The 22,473-nt window shown below is 30.5% G+C and overlaps 4 protein-coding genes across 5 annotated transcripts; 3 read left to right on the top strand and 1 right to left on the bottom strand.

Moving 5' to 3' along the window:
- Positions 1–86: 86 nt before the first annotated feature.
- On the bottom strand, positions 87–3,255 carry LOC111290037 (increased DNA methylation 1-like). Its single transcript, XM_022881441.2, has 7 exons — positions 2,461–3,255; positions 2,251–2,350; positions 2,068–2,147; positions 1,709–1,947; positions 1,467–1,553; positions 1,263–1,362; positions 87–1,170 (listed from the first exon to the last, which is right to left on the bottom strand). The coding sequence occupies exons 1-7, from the start codon at positions 3,253–3,255 to the stop codon at positions 940–942; spliced, it is 1,632 nt and encodes a 543-aa protein (XP_022737176.2). The 3' UTR covers positions 87–939.
- Positions 3,256–8,156: 4,901 nt separating this feature from the next.
- LOC111290038 (ATP-dependent caseinolytic protease/crotonase family protein) lies at positions 8,157–10,882 on the top strand. The gene is made up of 7 exons (XM_089768760.1): positions 8,157–8,201; positions 8,426–8,456; positions 8,553–8,767; positions 8,886–8,922; positions 9,097–9,381; positions 9,484–9,770; positions 10,048–10,882. Exons 1-7 carry the CDS (start codon positions 8,181–8,183, stop codon positions 10,762–10,764), a joined length of 1,593 nt encoding a protein of 530 aa, XP_089624886.1. The 5' UTR covers positions 8,157–8,180; the 3' UTR covers positions 10,765–10,882.
- Positions 10,883–11,833: 951 nt separating this feature from the next.
- On the top strand, positions 11,834–14,620 carry LOC111291075 (ATP-dependent caseinolytic (Clp) protease/crotonase family protein). 2 transcript variants are annotated; one of them, XM_022882647.2, is made up of 8 exons: positions 11,834–12,200; positions 12,301–12,470; positions 12,749–12,823; positions 13,256–13,346; positions 13,472–13,523; positions 13,633–13,736; positions 13,828–13,904; positions 14,290–14,620. In XM_022882647.2, the coding sequence occupies exons 1-8, from the start codon at positions 12,017–12,019 to the stop codon at positions 14,464–14,466; spliced, it is 930 nt and encodes a 309-aa protein (XP_022738382.2). In that variant the 5' UTR covers positions 11,834–12,016; the 3' UTR covers positions 14,467–14,620. The 2 variants fall into 2 exon arrangements, with proteins under 2 accessions (XP_022738382.2, XP_089623748.1); XM_089767622.1 differs by having other exon boundaries at positions 11,852–12,200; positions 14,233–14,369.
- Positions 14,621–14,773: 153 nt separating this feature from the next.
- LOC111291076 (AP2/ERF and B3 domain-containing transcription factor At1g51120-like) lies at positions 14,774–17,374 on the top strand. The gene has a single exon (XM_022882648.2). The coding sequence runs from the start codon at positions 15,716–15,718 to the stop codon at positions 16,598–16,600; it is 885 nt and encodes a 294-aa protein (XP_022738383.1). The 5' UTR covers positions 14,774–15,715; the 3' UTR covers positions 16,601–17,374.
- Positions 17,375–22,473: the final 5,099 nt, after the last annotated feature.

The raw sequence follows: 22,473 nt of genomic DNA on the forward strand, positions 1-22,473 counted from the left end.
GTATTTAAAATTATTAGGTTTAAATTTCAATCTCTTTGTTTATGCTCTGATTATGTTTGTTCCTTTTTCATAGTCAATGTTCACTGATCGCATGCAAATTCATTCTTCTATTAGCCGTTTTCCTTCCCTGGGCAGGTTTTGATGGGGGACATGTTTAGCTTGAATTAGATTAAATTGTTTCTAAACCAATATTTAATGTGTTTTCCTGTTATATTGCACTTGTAATAACCTGAACTGGATGGATTGAGAATCGGACATCTAACTGGTTCGACGATCTGTCTGGTTACTGAAACAGGGAATAAAGAGTACCAAGCTATTAAAGAGAAAGTGTCGAACTATGTTCATTGAAAGTTGTTTCCGGCCCTTTGGATCAATAATGCCCCAATTTTAATTCACTTTTTAACGAGACAAATTAATCTCATATTTTGTTTCCATTTTTTGACAAGACAAATTTAATACTAATAATTAATATAAATATACCAATATTAAAACATCCACTAATTATACTTTAATTACCGTTTTCATTATGACATCAAATTCCTTAATTATACCTTTATCAATTTATTAAATTAGTAACTGTACGTCCTCCTTTGATTTTTTACTTAATTATTTCCATATATTAACTGGGAATTATTTTCTAACTTCCAAGATTTTCAGCCATAACCAAAAAAAAAATGATTAAACTATAATTAGTCATATAATCTATTAATATATAAAACGCATAACCATATAGAAATCCAGAAATAAATAAAGGGAAAAAGTCTACGACAAGTACCAAACAACAAAATCGTATGAAAGATTTTCAGCCATAACAGATTATGTTCCAAGTTGACCCTTATTTGCTTTCCCCTCATGTCTTGGACAAAATCAACAGCCAAACAGGCAAGAGAATCCTCTTCCTCCTAGAAACTGTGTTGAAACAAGCGCTGTGGTTGTGATTTAGAGAACCCCATTGGTTTCAGGAGGACCCATGTTCAAGTCAGGAAGCATCACCAAGTTTTTATGTAGTTTTACTACTGTCCTAGGGAACATCACCGTATTGTACTGGCTTAACTCCTTTTTCACGCGGTCCTCTTCGATGCGGGAGAAGAAATACTTTTGAATCCACATTCCTACAAGTTGATTGACTGATGGAATCACCAGCTTCTCAACTTTTAGAGCACAAAGAGCCTGAATATCAAGCGTATTATCAGCAGCATTTCAATTGATTAGCACTGATGCGATGAAAATCGTTCAATTTAACTAAATATATATATGCTTACAGATTCAACACAGTTTTCCAGGATTCGAGCCATTCCCAGACGCCTGTATTCCCCACGGGTTCCAATGAAGGGCATCTCAGCTAACCTTTCTCCGTGCACCCTGGAAAAGCAGTAAGTGAAGTTAAATGGAATGAATGCCATGTTAAAGGCACGCGGACAAGCTATTAGAATTAGACATATCTTCTATATTTGAGAAAGAAACACCTTATTGATGCAACACAGATGATTTCATCATTCTTTTCCAGGACAGCAGTATAAAAGCCACTATAATTGATACGGGTCAAGTTGGACCTGAAAATGTTCGGAGAAATTAAAACTAATCTACTAATCCTGTCAAAATCTCTGATTACAATTCTGTCGGTACTTGATATATATAGTCAGGCAGTATATTGCCATGATTTAGGAACTGCTTTAAAGAGTTTCAAAAGGGGTTTTGAACTGATTACCCGCGATTGTACACGATGCTTTGGACAATATTGGCTCTTGTATGGCGGTCTATGGTTGACAAGAAACATTCGTTCATTACCAGCCACGCCACAGCAATCTTGGAGTTGTTTTGTACTCTGTTGTACACGTCATCTGCGTAGGAATCAAATGGCTTCTCTGAACGTTGGAGCAGAGTCCAACAAAGGCCATCTTGAAGTTCATTTCTAACTCCAAGCATCCTCTGTAACCCTTCATATATCTTTTGTGAATTTCAAGTTAGTTGTTATTTCCAATATCATCATCTCCAAAAAAATTATGGTAAAATTCCAACAAAATCATGGGGAAAAATGGATAGCTTTTTCAAATTGATGACAAATACCTTTCTGCAACTGCTTCCACAGAATAATGAGGCTGGAGAATTCATCAGGTCCAACATTTCTCCTCCACACTTGCAATGATCTGTAAATTGGTTTCAAGTTATTAAGCAGAAACAAGCAGCTACTGGAAATTCTTAAAATTGAATTCCCTTCATAAAATGGGGTTAAAATTGAGTAATACATACATAGTTTTTCACATAGGGTGCACTTCTTTAAAAGCCCATCCCCAATGCCACAGTATTTGCAGACACAATATGGACATAGCCAATCACCTTGGGGAATGGTCTGCAGTCCCAATTCCAAAAACAAATAGTATTAATTACTAAAATCAAATGAAATACCAATTCCTGAAACCAAAAAAAAAAAAAGTATATTCAGCAAATTCTTCTTATTACCTCCATGAAAATGCACTTGGGATGAAATGTTGAAGGGCATCTTTCACAGCAAATCAAATCCCCTCCATCAGCACAAATCATACAGGCATCATCACTTTTATCATCAGCTATTGGTGGAGGCTGTATGTTGTTGTATGTAGGTTTTTCTTCTTCCTTCCTCACTTCCCATGCTTCTTTTTGGCACTCCAACAGCGAAAGCTGTGAACCTGCTAAATATATATGCTCATAGGGCTTTCCGGTTGGACTTCCGGAATGAAGCTCAAACTCTCCTACTGTCATCTGACGACCACAACAACTGCATAAAATGCCCTCCTTATTGACTTTGCCTTCTCCCAGTATATTTCTAGCCTCTGCATCAACGTACCAGACTACTTCATTTTCTTCAACTACGCCCAAGCTTATCAACCAAGACAACACTGTTCTCTTTGTTATCTTATCTTCAGGCATTTGAGAAAAATTCGTTCTTTTCCTCCTTCTATGTCTCTCTATGCTGCCTTGCCTGTCTTCTTTCCCATTAGCCCTTGCCTTTGGGGGTCGTCCTGGTCGCCTTCTCCCCACAATCCCAGTTATATTCCTGAGAGACCTTGCAGCCCCAGAATATGCACCAGCACTCCTTTGCATTGTATCAGAAGATGGTCTAACATTGTTCTGGTTTGGCCTTCTTGGCGGCCTAGGCGGCCTCACATAGTCAGGGTCAGAATGAGTGGAATCATGGCTTTCATTGTCCGAACCACTCGACCCCAAATAAGTACCCCTGGTATTCAACAAGTTCCTGTTCCTCAAATTATAAGCCATTGTCTTTGGAAACCTTGAAATTGCTCTATGATTACCTGTTTGATTTGTAACTGAAATGAAGAAAACTTGACTGAAAATAGCAACCATGTGAGAACAAAAACTGGCTCAATTTGCTTGCAAAAAAAGTATCAAATTCAAGTTTGTCCCTTATTATAATGCTTGATTTGTTTCCATTTCAAACTTTATTTTGGGAGTTATTATCTTCTTCTCTTTGATGTGATTAAAATTTATAGTGCTATGAACAAATCTCAAATATCTTTGGAAGCATAATATCAAGAGGAACATAATAGAATTAAAGAAAACAGCTTGCCTTTCCCTTTTGCATATTAGTAACTGTATAAACTGTTGGTTAGCATTTGTTAAACAGGCCGTATCTTTTCTTCTCTATTTATTTATTTATTTTATCTTAGGGTTATATCACATGCTGTAATTTTAGCCTAATGTCTTTACGTGTTTTAGGGTTTTATACCCTGCAAGTAAGTTAACATATATGCATGGCAAATAGAACAAAAATGCAATCATAATTTCAATATAGTGAACATCAAACTATTAAATCTATGCAAATTTCTACAATTATTTTTTAAAAGACATCATAGCATGAGGATAAAAAAAAAATTATTGTAAGAACTATATTTGAATCTTAAGCTTAAATTTACTGAATAACACCTCTTAAAAATAAGTATATAAATCAACTAAACTAAATTTAAAGTTCAAATTCCATAATCATTTTAATATTCACTCTAAATTAATAGTTTTCAAAATTATATGCGGAGGAAAATCAATTTACACAAAAAAAAAATTTACATCTTTTTTTAATAATTAATTTTAATAATTTCCATAAACAAAATTATTTTCTTTGACTTTTCTTTATCATCTTTTGAAATAAACACTAAGTACTTGAATTTTGTTATTTTCATTTGATCATTTAGTGAGGGACAAACAAACAAACAAACCAATTTTTTTTACATAATTTGTCAAGTCTTGTATTTTCAAAAAGGAAACTTATAAAATCTATCTAATTGATTGAACTTAAAGTAAAAGAATATTATTTTATGGCATCAATTTTTTTTTTTTTTTTTACAATCATGACATGATTTAATGTTTGGTACAAAATAATTTCACGACAATTTCTTTTTGTAAAAAATTTGTGAGACCCAAATATAGGTTTGACATGAAGGTACTAAATCCATGCAGATATAAAGACAACCACCCTAAAATCCCGACCTTTTTATCTGTGGTAAGAAAAAAAAAAAAGAAAAAACACAATTCCCGACCTTTTATGAGGATATTATATTCTTTCTTAAAAAAAAAAAACTATTTATTATTTTCTTTTAGTTTTAAAACCATGCTCAAAATTCAAGTGGAGAAATTCTATAGGAACTAGCAAAACACAAAGAAAATAAAAAAGAATATAGAACATAATAAGTAATTAAGCACTTTTTTCCCTTTTAGTTTTTTTATTTTTTTTTTTGGGGGGGGGGGGGGGTTGGAACACCAACCATTACTAGATCTATTCAATTTTGCAAATACAAATTTAAAAACTTTACTCATAAAGACCATAAATCCTTATACATGGTGAGTTAAACAAGTAATAATAAATTTTGTTTTAATTGCAAAAGTAAGAGAGTATACCTATGATTTTTTTGAAATGAATCCTTGATCTAGATTTTGATATGTACGCGATTCTCTTCGAACGTCTGTGCCTGATGATTAAGATAAACGATTAGCACATTCTTCGAACACCTTAATTTACAATTGAGATTTGTCAAAAACAAAAATATTTCAAAATGAATATCAATTAAAATTGATGAGAATGATAAAATTGTATACATTCAAATATTCAGAAGGCGTTTTACCTTTACGGCAAAAATTGATTTAGGGTTTAGAAGGCTATCACTTATAAGCCAAAACTGCGTAGTTGCTCGATCAGTGAAAGACAACACGAGGCAATAATATTACACTGCATGCAATTATATATCGCAAAGTGTTTCACTATGATAAATGATTAGGGATGTTTATTTTACCCATACCCAATTGAGAATTTGACTTTTTATCCGAATGGAGATGGGGTTGGGTATTATATTGTGAGGATGAAGATCGGGATAAGTAAGATTTTAAATTTTTATTGGATATGAGGATGAGAACGCGCAATATAGTACCCGCCCCATGCCTATAACTTATATATATTTTTATATATCTAGTAAATAAATATTTTTATTAAACAATGTAAATTATTATTTTAGATAAATTAAAATTAATATATTTTTTTTTGAAAAAATATATATTAATATATATTTAAAAAAATTACTTAAACATACAAGATAAAAATAAAAACAAGTTAAAAATTAAATTTTAGTTTTTATTTTAAAAAAAAATTATGGGTATGGAGATTAACCATACCATTAAATATTCATGGGGATGTAGATGAAAATAAATTTAAAAAATTCTTTAGGTATGAATACGGAGATGAATATAATAAAAAAAAATATAAAGACAATGAGAGAGAATGTTTTACCCTACTCATTAACATCCCTATAAAAGACAAAAAAATTACAAAATATTTTTCTTAATAATTTTTTTTCAAAATATTCACCGGTTTTATAAAAAATATTGTCGTTGTCTATAAATAAGTATAAATTATTAAAAAAATTAAAAATAAGTTATAACTTGTATACATTTAACATTTTTCTCTACAACTGTGAAAACTTTTACTAGTATGGAAAGTGAATTCAATTTTTTTTGGCTTTTCTTCTAAACTAAATGTGGACAAATATGTTTTAATATTTTTATATTTAAAATGGTATTAGCTAGTTGGAATCAATTTTATTTTCCATCTATAGAATTATCAATAAATCTGTTGCCATAATAGATTTTCCATGTATGGAAAATTTTAAATTTTACCATGGAATTTTCATTGTAGCATGCATTGGTGTTTGGTGAAACCATGTTGTAATTTTATTTTTGACACTTAAACTCTTTGAAAAATTCTTTTATTAAAAGACTTGTTTTCAATTTTGAAATGTTTTATGAGAACTTTTAAGGTTGAAAATAAAAATTATATGTGGTTTTGCATTCTATAAAGTCTATAGGATGTCAAAACATGAGTTGTCTTGCTTGATATGCATCAAGATTGACATGCTTGGTTGATATTGTCACTTTTACTTTAAATATTGATTAATCGACACAACCAAAAGTTACGAAAATAATTCCATAACATGAACATGAAATGATTTGGTTCAAGCTCGATTTTCATTATCATTCACTTGCAAAGTAGTATGAAATACAAAATTAATATATTAAAAATTTGAAAATTTTATCTAACTCACCCAATTTAATTTAAATTGATTTAAAAAAAATTCAGCAATCTAAATCCAATTTAGGTAGAATTTGTCAACTTGGACAGCTCTAAATTTGAAACAATCCAACATGAATCAGACTCTAACATGTTTTAATATTGTCTCGTGAAAAATTATCATTTGTTATTATATTTTTATAGTTTTTTTTTTTTTAATGGATTGTTTGCCAAATGGTATGTTCATGTGCCATAGATCATGTGTCATTTTCCCTTTTACATGCTTTTGTACAAATAATGATATTTACTTTTTTTTTCTTTTGGAAGCAAAAGGTGAAATCTTTTTATTTTTTCCAACAAAAAATCTTTTAGTTTTGAAAAACATAATACTAGCTTTTAGAAACTTGTCAACCCTATGATTGTAGAGATGTCATATTTAATTATTCTCTATGTAAAATTGAAAATTCGTATGCAAATGTTGCTATTAGTCTATCCATTTTTATTCCTTATTTATCCAAAATTTGATATGTAATAAGTTTACCTTAATGATGTAAGAACCTTTATATACTACAAAAATTCCTTTAATAATTTGCATGTTTTTTTCAATAAAAAGAAAAGTTTAAAATCTAATACTACTGTTAACGAAAATTGATCAAATTATAAAACTTGATATTTTATTTATAAGATTTAGATTTATTTCCATTGTTATCAATTATTTTTTATGGATAATTTATAAATTTAATGTAAATTTTTTTTAATTTGTGACCTGTCTTGATTTTAAAATAAGCAGTCTTGAATTTTTTTTTTTTTGTACAAAACAAGTCATAATTTGAAGGCATTAAAATTTAAATATCGAGCTCATTGAATGTTATTTTTTAAAATAATTGCACTGATCAATTAAGCTAAACTTTTAATTCAAAAATTATTACATGTGAAAATTTAAAGCTCAATTATATTAGATGCTACCCTTTAATAGTAACAGTCAGTGGTGTAATCGAGTCGAGTCAAGTCGATACAGTGAGAAGTTCGAACTCGACTCACAATTCGGGGTTAGATACTCGACTCGAGCTCGATCGAATTTTATTTTTCAAGCTCGAACTCGATTCGTGATCGAATTTGAACTACTCGAGCTCGCTCCATTAAGCTCGATTAATATGTAAAAATAAGCTCGATTCGTATACTTGACAAGAGTTCAATTATTTATGCTCGAATTCGAACTCAAAATATTTTATTAATTAAAATAATAAAAATATATTTAAATATAAAAGCTCGATTAGGCTCGCGAGCTACTCAAGCTAGATATAAAAATACTCGAATTCGGTTCGATCAATAAGTCGAGCTACTCGAGCTCGACTAGATAATAATCGAACCGAATTCGAATTTTCTTCGAATCGAATCCAAATAACTTACAAGTACTAATGTATCATTTACCCCTCTAGTAACAGTTTTGGTGTATAGTTTAGAAATTTGAGTGACGCGCAAACAGAGACTAACAAGAGAAGGCGGCAAGTAAAATCCCGGGAAATTTGAAAACGAAAAAAAAAAAAAAAAAAAGGAGAAGGGGAAAACCATTTACATTGACATTTACTTAGGCGTTGCTTCTTTTCAAGAAAGAGAAAAGGGAAGAGTTTTAATGGAGGATTTTAATTCTGAGGTATGGATGAATTTTCTTTTCAACCAATTTCCGGAATTTCCAATCCATAGCAAATCAAATTCTCTGTTTGATTAAAAAGAAAATGTAGGAAAATAAATGGAAAACTGGGTATTGTAGCTACAAAGTTTCTCTCTTACTTGGGTATTGTAAAATTCCAAAAGTTAACTTTTTTTTGCTGTGAAATTCATTTTTCTAACCCATTTTTTATTTATATGTTATCGTAGATTTCTTGTTCTTCATGCTCCATTCCTTCTGGTTAGTATGTCTTATCTCCAAACTTCAATTTTGAATTTTTTAGTATATGATTTCATCCAAGAACGAGAAAATATAATACTTTTTTTAATGAATCAGAGCCTCCTGATATAAGGAACTGGTTTTCAAGTTACAAGTATGAATCTTTTGTCTTGGATACATGCGAAAATTTCGGAGGAATTTTTTCAGAAGAAAGGGAAATCGACAAAGATGAGTTCGCAATTGGAGAAATTCGCAGAGAAAAAGAAGAGAACTTTGATGGATTTGAAGAAATTAGAAAGGTTGATGAACATGGGAACTTGATTTCTATGGAGGTAAAATTTTTTTCTTTTGATTTTCTATTTTGTTTTCTGGGAAAATCTGGGTTTGGGTTTTCTTGAATAGTGTGGAGCTCACAGTTTCTTATATCTGACAAGTTTTGATTTTTGGTAGGTTCAGGATTCTTTGAGCTCCCCCTCTTTCCTTTCTGGTATGTCTCAATTTCTTTTTTGTTTCTTTTTTTGAGATTTTAGAAGGTATAGATAGTGTTTAGTGGCTGAAAAACTTTTAGGGAAGGAAATTAAGACTAGGAGTTGGATACAATGCTTAAATTAAGCATGTAAAAGTAGAGTGAAAATTTTGTCTATTTTTCATGTTCTTTTAGAGCCTCCTGATGTCAGGAACTGGTTTTCAAGCTATGTGTACGAGTCTCCTTTGTTGGATACCAGTGATGGTTTCAAAAGTTATGCTTCTAAAGAAAGTGAATGTGAGAAAGATGGAATTGTCGTTGGAGAAAGCATCAAAGATGAAGTAGCAAATTTGGGTCAATTTCAAGAAACAAAGAACAGTTGCAAACAGGATGCCTCTGACAAGACATGCTCAACAAAATTGTTCAAATACAGCAGTTATTTAGTAGATAGGAAGAATGAATCACACCCTCTATTTTCTGGTTAATATCACTTCTAAACTCTTCAATTTTCTCTTTTCTTATCAAATAAGGTATGTGAATATCTAATCGAAGTAAATGAATTGTTTGTGTTTCTTCTGTCAGAACCTCCCGATATTGGAAATTGGTTCCCAGACTATGCGTATGAGTCTCCTATCTTGGATACAAATGATGAATTTAAAGATACTCTTTCTATAGAAAGAGAAACTAGTGAGGATGAATTTGCTGTTGAACTTGAAGACAGCAAGAGAGAGAAACAAGAGGATTTCAAGAAAACAACTAAAACTAGATTTAGAAATGAAGTGGTTGTTGGTAAGATGTGCTCAAATGAGTCTGGGAAATGTAACATCCCTCTTAGACATGATAAGCAAGAAAATAAGTCTATCTGTAAGGTACTCTTTCCATCTTCCTGCGTGATTCTTTCTCTTTAGTTCTTCCTCTCCTTTCCTAGTTTGATCTCTTGAATTTTCTAAAATAAACGTATCAATTTCTCTTCCAAGGCCTTAACAAAGGAACAAGTTTATGACCTCAGTTTTCATCTTGTGGCTAGTTAAAGTGGTTCTAAGATCCAATGATTGAGACCCTTGAGTATGGTTATTCATTATTCAGTGTTGGGGAATTTTGGTTTTTCTTAAGGAGGAATGAGTTAATGTCAAGTTGGTATTTCAGGACTTTCACCATGCTGGAGGAAGGGGAGACCTTACTTTGCAGGGTGATTTGCGTTTTGACAAGATTTTGGAAGCAAGCTTGGAAGTCAAAGAAGTGCGAATTAGTAGCAGCAGCAATTCAAAGGAAGGGGTTGAACACTCAGGCTTAAATGGTGGAGATTCCATATCTAAACTTGAGAGAGCTGATTCCATATCTATCACCAGAAATCCTGGCAAAAATTATAGAAAATCTTCAAACAAGTTGATTGACAGGAGGGTTAGCATAGAAAAGAGCTCAGAAACTAAAGTCCAAACAGACAAAGTTGATCTTCCATCACATGATCAAAGTCTGTACATCGGTCAGGACAGCGGAGATTATCTGAGAAAACCAGCTCATGGAAGCAATGACAAAGAAAATGAAGGAAAAGAAATTACAGAAAATGGTTTTATCACTACAAGGAAGAACAAATTTATAGGAACAAATGATGAAAACTCTGTGAGAGTACCAGGAGGATTTCTGGTACAGTGTTCAAGAAATAAGGGTAGTAATAATACAATCGGTGGTGAAAAGGATAGTGTTGTGAAAAGAAAGGTTTTGTCTGAAACAACCAATGTTCACCACTATGAGGCAAAGGCAATGGGGATCACTGGAAAATGGCGTTGTCCCCAGAAAAGCAAGCTTCCCAGTGGCCCTCCTTTGAAGCAGCTTCGACTTGAGCAATGGATTCGCAGGGTGTGACCGTGACCATGTGAAAAGGCTCATCTGCATAAATCTTGACCAATGCGAAGGAAAAATCTTGTATCATCGACTTGTCAATGTGAATTGAAAGTCGATTTCGTATAATTCATTTCTTAAATAGTGATTAACCTGCATTTCTACCTACTCAGAATCTGTGGTAACCAGTTTTTGAAGTGATGGCAAGTTTTCATGCTTAGAAAATGAAAATAACTAGTACTTTTTTTAATTAGAAAAGAGAATTTTATTCTTTTGAGTAAATTGTCATCTATTAATTTTTTAATCAAATGTTGGATATATAAGAATTACTATGTATCAACTATTGTATCAAGCATTTGACTGTATAAAATTACTACTTTGTACGTTACAGTCTTAAATAAACCAAAGGCATTTCATTTTAAAGTTTTGATTATTTAAAGTTTTTTCCAATTGTTTAAAAAAAATCAGAATATATAATATATATTTATATATCCTAACCTATAAATATAAAAGATTAATGTCAAAAATAATTTTTAAATTATAATTAAATGCCTAATATAATATTTAAAAATATATAATATGGTATCTAAATTAAATATTTCATTATAATTTAAGGGTTATTTATGATATTAATCTAAAATAAATAAGAGGTATTTATTCTTGATTAGTGGTTATATTAATAAATAAATTTAAGTGATGTTTGGTATTTAAGATAATAGATAGAATAAAATGATAATCATTTTATATTATATTTAATTTGTATCTAAATAAAAAAAATAAGATTATCAAAAAGATTAATTATCCTCTTGATATAAGATAATTTAATTCTTATAATATAAAAATAATTATTTTTAATTCATGAAATTAAATTTATATATTTTATTATCTTTTAAAAATTATATTAATAATTTAAATAATATAAATTTTTTTAAAAAATAAATTTAATAAATAAATAAATTATCTTATTTTAATCCTTACATATATTAAATATAAAATAAAATAAAATTATTTAATTTAATTATATTTATAATACCATCTTATTTTATTCGTTCGGAATATTTAATGCCGAACCTATTCCTAGTTTATTTGATTTTCTGCGCCTTTAGTTCTAAAATGCGTTGAATTGAACCGGTGCGTTTCACTGCCATGACCGTTTGCGACTATCCTGAATGCTGAGTCCGAGACTCAACAGACGAATCTACCCCCAAGTCGCCCGCTTGACGAAGCAAAATTTGCTTCTGAGTTCTGATAAGAAACAAAGCAAAAAGGGGGGAAAATGGCAGTTTTAACTGTACTAACAAGATCGATAGGGCAACACTGCCTAAAAAGATCGAAACCTTCTATCATCCCTCAAAAATTTCCTTCTCATAATTCTCGGTTCCAAACACTCAGAACTCTGATTTTGGAACCCTCTTTAACCGAATCCGTCAAGCTCCACCGTCTCTCCGACTCCGATTCCGGTATTATTTTCCTTTTTTAAGAAACTCTTTTTTTTTTAGCTTTATTTTGATGTCGTGCTTAAGTAATCTCAAAAACTCAAATTTTAAGTACAATTAACAGGAATTATTGAGGTTACTTTGGATAGGCCTGAAGCCAAAAATGCTATTGGGAATGATATGTTGGGAGGCTTACGCCATGCCTTTGAAGCTATTGATACAGATTCCTCTGCTCATGTAGTTCTGATCTCTAGCTCAGTTCCTAAGGTTTTCTGCGCTGGCGCTGATTTAAAGGTAAATTCGCTTTCTTTAGTTGTTTCTTTGACTACCGCAATTTCTTCTTTTGGCTTCTGAAGGTTAAAAAAAAAAAATCTAAATTTTTATGGAAAAGTGAAATTTTTGACTTCATTTCAAATTTTAACTGATAATGTGGTTTTTAGAAGTAATGATGAGGAAATTCCCTGCTTGGAAATGGTATTAAAAGGTTAAGCTTGTGATAAAATATTGTGGGTTTCATATGTTGTTATTAGATGTTAAGCTTGTGATAAGTTTGTCTGGCCTTTGATTGGTAGGAACGAAAGAAGATGACTGCTTCTGAGGTTCATTCATATGTCAACCACTTGCGATCCACTTTCTCGTTAATAGAGGTTGGTCCTCATTAGTTATTATACACCAACATGTTTTATGATGGTTGATTGCCTTGCTGTCACATTGATATTGAAATTATGTGAGCATGATACATTGTGAGTAACAGCTAAACTAGCTATAGATATGCACATTTTTTTAACATGAAAGTAAATGTTAGGTGTCCTTGATGTGCTCTTAAACAAATTTTCTAGTTTCCCAATATTGTTCTTCCTAAAGCAGGGTCTGGAGTTCAATCATTTAACGATGTTGCATAAAGTGTTAACAAAGACTTTATAAAATGATGGCAAAGGAACTTATTTTTAACTGGATAATGCCCCTATTTTTATAAAGTTTTCTTCTTAAGTAATGCTGTTATAGTTTTTGCCACATGGTTTGCAATGTCCTTTTTTTAGATTGGGTGCTTACATGAACTACTATTTATTCTAGTTCAGGAACTTCAAATTCCTACTATTGCTGTTATTGAAGGTGCAGCATTGGGTGGAGGACTTGAAATGGCTCTGTCATGTGATCTTAGGATCTGCGGTAGTTTTATATTGCTAATCCTTTCATAATTAGCTTTAATAGCTTCTAAAGTGTTTGGTCACATGGTTTTTAAATTTTTTTCCCTTAAAATTGTTTTTAATGGATTTTTCTTTAAAATTGCTTAGAGGAAAATGCATTTTTGGGTTTGCCTGAAACAGGACTTGCCATAATTCCTGGGTATGTGCTAAATCTTGTTTCCTATATTGTCCTTTATGTTTATTACCTAATCAGTTTTTTTTTGAGTAAAGTCTGTAAGGTGATAGCTTATTAGCCCTATATTTAACAGTGCAGGTGGGACTCAAAGACTTCCTAGATTGGTTGGAAAATCAATAGCAAAGGAACTTATTTTTACCGGCCGGAGAATTGGTGGCAGGGATGCAATATCTATGGGTATGCATACCAACAAGCTGCTTTTTCCCCTCCTATGTTTTCTACGCTTTTTTTTCCCTCTCAAGTTCTAAACAATGTCTGATATTTGCAGGTCTTGTCAATTACTGTGTTCCTGCTGGTGAGGCTTATCCCAAAGCTTTAGAAATTGCGCGGGAAATAAATCAGAAGGTAAATTTTATGCATCTTCAAAATTTTCTTGCTTGGAAGTTCAAGTGGTATATTCATTTATAGGTTCATTCAAATTAAACATCCATGAATATTAGTTAAGTTTATCAGAAATGCAACGGCTGCAATTCTAATGTGTTATTGCACTGAGGATTTTATTGTTTGTATTTGTTGCTAGATTGCTGGTACTATAGTTTTGTTCCACTAATTGCCCTCCCTTGTTATTAATTTAAAGAAGAGTGCAGAACATCTCTTTAACTTTAGAATTCTAGGCTCTAGCTGCTGGCCAAAGTCTGTTTGATAATGCTGACCTCTCATTTTATTCGAAAAGAGAACTTTGTTACCCTATACAAATTCTCGAAAATTCAAATGGACATATTGTTAACAGGGTCCAATAGCTATAAGGATGGCAAAAAGGGCTATCAACGAGGGGCTTGAGAGAGATATAGCTTCGGCTTTCGATTTAGAAGAAGAGTGCTATGAACGGATTTTGAATACAAAGGATCGCTTGGAAGGCTTGGCAGCTTTTGCTGAGAAGCGGAAGCCCAGATATACTGGTGAATAAGAAAGACCTGGACTATTACTAAATAACAGCTTCCAAACAACTTTATTTCTTATAAATGTTTTCGATTTGTTTTAAATTCGGACCTTCGAGAAGTCTGTATGTTGGATGAACTCTTTATTCTAACTAAAATATAAAAAATAAATTGCATGCCAAAGTCAGTTCTATAGTTGTTTGAATTTTCTGTATGATAAGCAGCCTTTTTCATTATGATAGCTGTTTCAGAGATCCAAATCCTCACTTTCCAAAACCCTAATTTTATTTCATTCACAAAAGGTATAAAAGAGTAAATTATGTAAAAGCTCAAGCAAAAGCATTAGAGTCTTAGCAGTTAATATTGCCATATTAACTGATTATAGACAACTAGAAAAATACTGCTTGTATTATAAACAAGCTATTCAGTTTGCTGTAGCGTGCAATAGATTGTGGTATTGATGAATGCTGAAGATGGTCTCCTGTAGCAGTTAAAATGGCAATTTTGGAGTTCGATGAATCCCCTTGATGTGTTCTAACATTACTGGAAAGTAGATTGAACAAAAAAATGTTTGTTCCCAAATTAGGAAGAGAGAAATGTAATCAAACAGCCTTTTGTTATAGACTACTGATCTTGGGTCAACAGAAGGAAATAAACATATGAAGTGGCCTAAGTCAATTTCTACTTTTCCATCACATTATGCCAGGTATGGAATTTTTATCTTCTATCATAACTGTAGTTTACAAAATTGTCATGTTTTTAGCATAAGCACCAAGTTTGGCTTCAAGAATTAAAAGCTAAAAGTCATTTAGAAAACTGTCCTTTATTCACTGGGTGAGAATTTGATAATTATACATGAATGAACTGACTCAGATGACAATGGACAGTTCAGTGACAACCCTCACCCAGTAATAACTGTTCTGTGTTTCCAATTACAATGTCGATGTGAAAGATCATTAGAGTATAGCCTCAACTTGTTTTGTACTTTCCATTCTTGTTAATGTCTGAAGTTCTTGATAGGAAAGTCAGTGACTGCTATTAGTTACCATAACAGAATCACCTTTGATGGGTTTTCCAGTCCACAGTTACCATAAACAACCATAACCAACCCTTTGTGTGTTGGATTTGTAAAAGTTGCTGTTCTTGGAAGTGATTTCTGCTTATAAATGGCAGCAACCCAATGGTTTTTTCACTATAAACCCTCGTCTCTCAGTGTGTTTTCATTTCAAACAAGTCTATATAAGGAGAGAGGGAGTCAGATCAGATTCAAGAAAAGACATGGTAGGAAGTTCAAACTCAAACAAAAATATAATTAGAAGCAGATGCAGCAGCGACAGGAAGTCCGCAAGATTCAGAGGGGTGCATCCACTGAACAATCGTAAATGGGGTGCACGGATATCCATCAAGTACAAGGCATACTGGCTTGGAACATACCAAATGGAGGAGGAAGCAGCAATTGCTTATGACAGAGCAGCCCTCAAGTTGCAAAGAAATGAGTCTCCCCTCAACTTCCCCTGGAAAATCTACACAACTCAGGAGAAATTATTCCAGAGTTGGTACTCAATTCAGGAGATCCTGACTATGATTAGGGATAAAACATATTCATCTACCTTTACCAGTTTCCTTGCTCGGCAATCCCTTGCAAGTAGAAGTATAGCTGGCGGCCAAATAAATGCAAAGGGAACCTCATACCAGTTGTTATTTCATAAGAAACTGACACAGACAGATGTTATTCACATCAAGGGGTTTCACATCCCAAGGGATTACGCGTTGCAGTACTTGCCCTCACTTGGGAACAGTTCAGATGGAGGTCAAATGGGCAGTGGCTCGATTGATTTAACTTTCTACGACAAATATTGTCGTTCCTGGAGTTTCCGATATTCATATTGTAGTAGTACCAAGACCTTTTTGTTCACAAGAGGCTGGAGATCCTTTGTTGCAATGAATAACTTGAATCCGGGAGACACCATCATGTTTTATGGATGTGAACACGTAGAGGCAGGACAAAAGAGAAAGTCTTACATGTTAGATGTACATCGAAATGTTGCAGAAAGTTACATTGTTGGCAGGTATGCAGAAGAAGGAATTGGTGCATATGTTGATGGCATTAGAGGAGTGGAGAAAAATAATGGGGTTAAGCTTTTTGGAGTCAAAATAGGTTAAAATCTACAAAAACAAATATCATCAATCCCTTTGGTCTCATGGTATTCTTGTTCCTTTACTTTTTTCAAGTACTTGGTTGGATTAATTGCTTTTCTTATGATTGCATTTGATATATGCAAACTACTACATTTTTTTCAGAGTTCTAATGCGATGGAACCCCTTCTTACAATGCATTTAAAGGGAGTCTAAGTATATGAACATAGGGATTAATTTTGAAGTTTGGAGACTAAAACATATGCAACTCAAACTTTAAGGACATGGGTGTAAATAACCCTCCCATTTTCATGTTGATCGTATTTGAAACCCAAAGCAACAGAAGAGAAAAGAAGAGAAGAAAACAAAGCTAAAGAAACTAAACAGGAAGGAAAGCAAAATCCTGAATCATAATTATTTTCTTAAAACAGGATGCGGCCAAGGTCATGAAGGGCATGATCCAGAAAAATCCGGAGTCACTCAGCTTCAATGTGATTTCACTAAGAAAGTGGCCGCTGCAACTTCAACTTCCATACAAAATGATTAGATTCTAAATGTATAGTCACCTTGACGTAGCCTGTTACCTTTTCCCATTATCAGAGGCTCATTATAATACCCATTTCTTCCTATCTTTTCCTATCATCTTAGACCCATTATTAAACTATTTTGCTTGTATGGATTATGCATTCTTAAGCTATTCTTAAGCTGTTAAGAGTTAATACTTGGTGAGACGAGAGGATCAGATCAATGGTCCAAAGTTTGGGAGGATTGATTCTCATCCTCAGTTACTTTTTCTCCCCATTTCCTTCTGTTTCACTTCCTTCACCTCATAAAATATGTTCTTGCTCAAATTTTCTACTTGAAAAGGCCGTAATAAACTTTCTTCTCAAGTCAACAAATTTTCATTTAATTAAATCCATGTAGAAAAGTTCAAATATTACTCAACCTAAGCTATTTTCAATTCAGACCTAAGATTCATATCACATATATTATTAATTGTACTTTTCATCACGAGCAATAGGTCGGCAATTTAAAAGAAAAGTTTGACACTCAACATGAAAACATTAATTTTTTTCGTAAGTTAAAAGAAAAGTTTGAAATGTAGACGATGTCAAAAGTCAAATTTTCAATGTCAAAAGCCAGTGATACACAGGTTAAACCTCCTACTTGATCTGATCGTCATTAGTCACCATTGTCTTCAACCGCGCTCGTGTGCGGCGTTTTTCCTCGAGGTTGACGCGACCTTATTTTATTTTTTGAATTTAATAATTTAAAACATAATATAAAATAATCTATAAATTATTAAACTAAATGTTTTTGGCGATGTGTTTAATTTCTTATGTCACATATGTGAACATAAATTATTCAATATATACTAAAAATTTGAATTAATATAAGCAAAAATGGACATTTCCTTTGTTTTTAATGTTGGTTTTACTTGTCTTTATGATATCAATTTTAGATCCATGAAGACATTCCAATTCCTTTATTTATTGCATTATACCTTCAATAATCATTAATTACTATATATTTTATTGCGTGGATCAGCTAATTAGCTATAAAAAATTCAAAATTTACTTTTTTAAAAGAAAATAATCTATCAATTATTAAACTAAATGTTCTTGTTAATTACTGTGTACGCATGTTTTTTAATTGTCTAAATTAAAAAATTTGTTGTTTATTAAATTGGAAAAAGTATTTTGCATTTTCCTTATATTCAAAAAGTAAAGAAGAACGCACACAAAATTTCGAATTGTACTTGCACAAAACTCCTCACCAAATAAGGAAAAAAGGAAAGAAATCATTGCTGTTAATTATATTTTAGTATCAATGTATTGTTTAGTATACTTTAGTAATGTTAAAATATGACATTTTTAAGGGTATCAAATTTAGTATTAAATAATATCGATTATTTTTATTTATTTTGATCGATTTTTAGGAATTTTGATAAAATATCTTAGTTAGGATGATATATAAATATAAAATATATTTTGTAATTCTTAATTTATTTTTAATTATTTAATTAGTTTTAACTAAATGAAAATAAAACTAATAAATAAAATAATCCTTAATAGATTTCTATATTTTTTACAACAATTTTTTTTTTTACATTTTATTTTTTCAAATTAAAATTTATAAGTATTTCAATATTTTTAAAGAAAACAATTATACTCTTTCTTTAAAGTTTAACAAAACTAAAGTTAAAATAATTTATTATTTTTATCTTAATATATTTTTATATAAAATAATTTTTATTTAAATATCATATGATTAAGTTAAATATTTAAAAATATCATAATAAATTGATGATATTATTTGTTATATTTTTACATTTATTTATTTAGTTTTTTTAAGATATTATATATTTATTTTACATATTATTAATAATATTATTATATATAAATTGAAGTATATTTAAATAGATTTTTTATTAAATCAAAATTTTCGAAATATTATATCAAAATAATTAATATCAATATATATATATCTAAAAAAATTAAAATATTCTGCGATTAGGGACGCAGAGAAAGAAAGATGTCGACGTTGGATACAAGGAAAAACGAGTAGGCCCAACCAGCTGTTGGCTGGCCGGGCAGGCCAGTCTGGATTAAGGTTTGTCAGCTTCAAGTCGCCAAGTCACCACACGCAAACGTTTCTAGCCAAGACGCCCCTCCTTTTGGCACTTTTTAACCGTCTTTCAAATTTTTGAAATCGATGTCTCTTAATAAGCTTTGCAACAGAAAATACTTTTCATGCTTAAATAATTTTGAAACAATTTTGATTTTTCAATTAATTCAATTCAATAATTTAATTAACTAAAATTTTAATTATAAAATTAAAAATAATGAAATAGATCACTTCATTTTATAAATTTTTAATGTTTTTAATTCAATATTTAAATATTTTATTAGACAAATTTTTAATGTTCAAAAAGTAAAGAAGAATGCACATAAAATTTTGAATTGCACTTGCAAAAAACTCATCACCAAAAAGGATCATTGTTATTAATTTTATTTTAATATCAATCGTATTGCTCGATATGTTTCAATAACGTTAAAATTCGATACATTTAAGGATTGGTTATTTTTATTGGTTTTGATAAATTTTGTGAAATACCTTATTTTAGATAATACGTAAATATAAAATATGTTTTATAATTTTTAGTTTATGTTTTGTTGTTTAATTATTTTTAATTTAATAAAAAATAAAATAATCTTAAAAAAATAAATTTTTTATTTTTTACTACAATTTATTTTTTTTTACAATTTATTTTTTCAAACCAAAATATATAATTACTAGCTTGTGACTCGTGCGATGCACAAATTAATTTTATTTATTTAAATATTTATAAATACATAAATTAATATTATTTAATTTACATTTTTAAAATATATATAAAATACATATAACAATTAGTTACAATATGATTGTCGTTTTGATTTATAGAGATTGAATTATTATCATTTTTGAATTAAAAACTTAAAAGAATTTAATAATAATAGGAATTACTATATTCTTTTTTTATATATTTTTACTGGCTAATTTTCATTTAATATAAAAATAACATAAACATGTTAAATAAAAATTAAAAAAATTTTCATTTGTCTAAAAAGAATAAAAAATAGTATGATTCATGACTTGTTAATTTAATAGCACTTTAATAGGAATATCCACGAGTGCCTACTTCTCTCACAAGCTTTAGTACAGTATTAGACCAGAAGTATTTATTAGCATACTTTATGCATTGGTTCAATTAAACCTCAAACAACTTCAATTAATACCAGTCGCATTAACAACTTCATTCTCCAAAAATTTACAGTGAAATTTTTCGCAAGAACCCAAATTGGAGACCGACATAATACCAAGAAAGAGCCCTAGTTGACACCTAAATAATCATCTCATCAATAAGTTCAACTACCCTATCCTTCCATCCAATACTTCAGCTACCTACTTTCTCAATTTTTCACTCTCAAAGAACTGCAAAAATTAATGTTGAATTAAGTATGTTAAGTGTAGAATCTTGGGAACAAACACTCAAGCCAGAATCTTGGCTAAAGCAGCACTAAAGCTATCAACTTTGATCTAAGCTCTATCCAATATCAATCAATTTGATTTAACTCAAGCCTAATCTAAGTTTCAATCATGTTGACATTAAAAAAAAAATATCTTTTCATCAAATAGAGTCCTTTTAACAAAATTATTTATTCAATTCATCAACATATACAAACATAATACAATTACAGACTGTAAAAAAATCAAGTGTTAAACTAAAAAGAATCACATGATTCAAGACTTCAAATCACATCAAAATCAAACTTAAAACAATCAATAAATTAGATGAAAAAAAAAAAAAACCAATTTTACCAGGACAGATAACCTTTGAAAACAAAACGTTGAAAGTAAGAAGAGATAACTTTGAAGGTTCTAGAAAGTGCAACAGGGTCAGTATCAAAGAGTCAAACATGGAGACCATGCATGCCACAACCCATTTGCCCATTGCCCATTGCCCATCACCTCTAAACTCTTTGTCTTAGCCATTTTTTCTTCCCTACAAACAAACTCTAGATTGTCACTTCCATGACAAAAAAAAGAAAAAAAGTAGACGGCAGTGTACTGCAGGTGCCTCTAAGGCGCGTAAGAGAATTAGGCACTTGTGGGAGACAAATTAAAAATAGGAGAATCTAGCTTGAGAAATTGAAAACATTTTAAAATTACGCATGTAGAACAGTCTCTTAACAACTATGGCATCTTGGGCATTCTGCATTGTTCATGATTTGTTTCATCCTCAGAGTTCCAAAAATCGATAGCAGCTCACGAGTTAATCTTCATCCAAATATTTTTATTTTATTTGATAATCGAGTCCTCAATAACTAATTCCATACATCCTGACTCTCCATCGTTTCAGCCTCGTCTACTGTTCTTTAATCATTTCCACTGCTCCATCCTTTCATACCCAGAAGATGGACACGTTCCTCATAGTGTACTGTTTTTCTTTTGTGTAGTTCCATATTTGTACATCTAGGCAATCAACCAAGCCGATTGGAATCACCTTAATTTCATTTTTTGTTTCAGTGGAAAAGAGGTCCAACAGTTGATCCTCAAGATGTTAGTAAATTTATTTCTAAATGAAAGGTTTATCCGATTGGTTTATTGAATGTGATGAGGGATGAGGTGATACATGAGATAAGAGAATTTTATTTGAATTTAAATTGATTTTTATTTAAATTTTAAAATTTTTGGATAATTTAATAATTTTTTAAATATATCTTTTAATAAATAATTTAAAATTAATTAATATCTTATGTGTTATTAAAAAAAAATTTAAGAGATTTTTTTTGCGTTGAAAAAAGAAGATGCTCATACAAACATGATTTTATCTGATAATTATGTATGTTGTAATATAATATATATATATATATATATTTATATATAATTTCAATCTCTTTTCAATAAAATAATTGTACTATCTCTATAAAATTTAATAATATTAAAGTTAAAATTAATTTTTTTCATTTTTTTGTTTTTATATTAATATATTTTTATATGAAATTTTTTTATCTAAATATCATATGATTAAATTTAGTATTTAAAATATCATAATAAAATGATAATATTATTTGTTATACTTTTTAATTTATTCATTTAATTTTCTAAGATATTATATATTTATTTTACATATCATTAATAGTATTATTATATATAAATTTATGTATATTTATAAATAAATTTATATTAAATCAAAATTTTCGAAACAATATATCAAAATAATTAATATCAATATACATATTTTAAAAAAAATTAAAATATTGTGCGATTTAATATCAACAATAACATTCTTAGGAGGGACCCAGAGAAAGCAAGATGTCGACATTGGTTTTAAAGAAAGCCGAGTAGGCCCA

This window comes from Durio zibethinus, chromosome 11 (genome assembly GCF_047325235.1).
Source record: "Durio zibethinus cultivar Kanyao isolate XHJ-2024 chromosome 11, ASM4732523v1, whole genome shotgun sequence".
Lineage (NCBI taxonomy): Eukaryota > Viridiplantae > Streptophyta > Magnoliopsida > Malvales > Malvaceae > Durio > Durio zibethinus.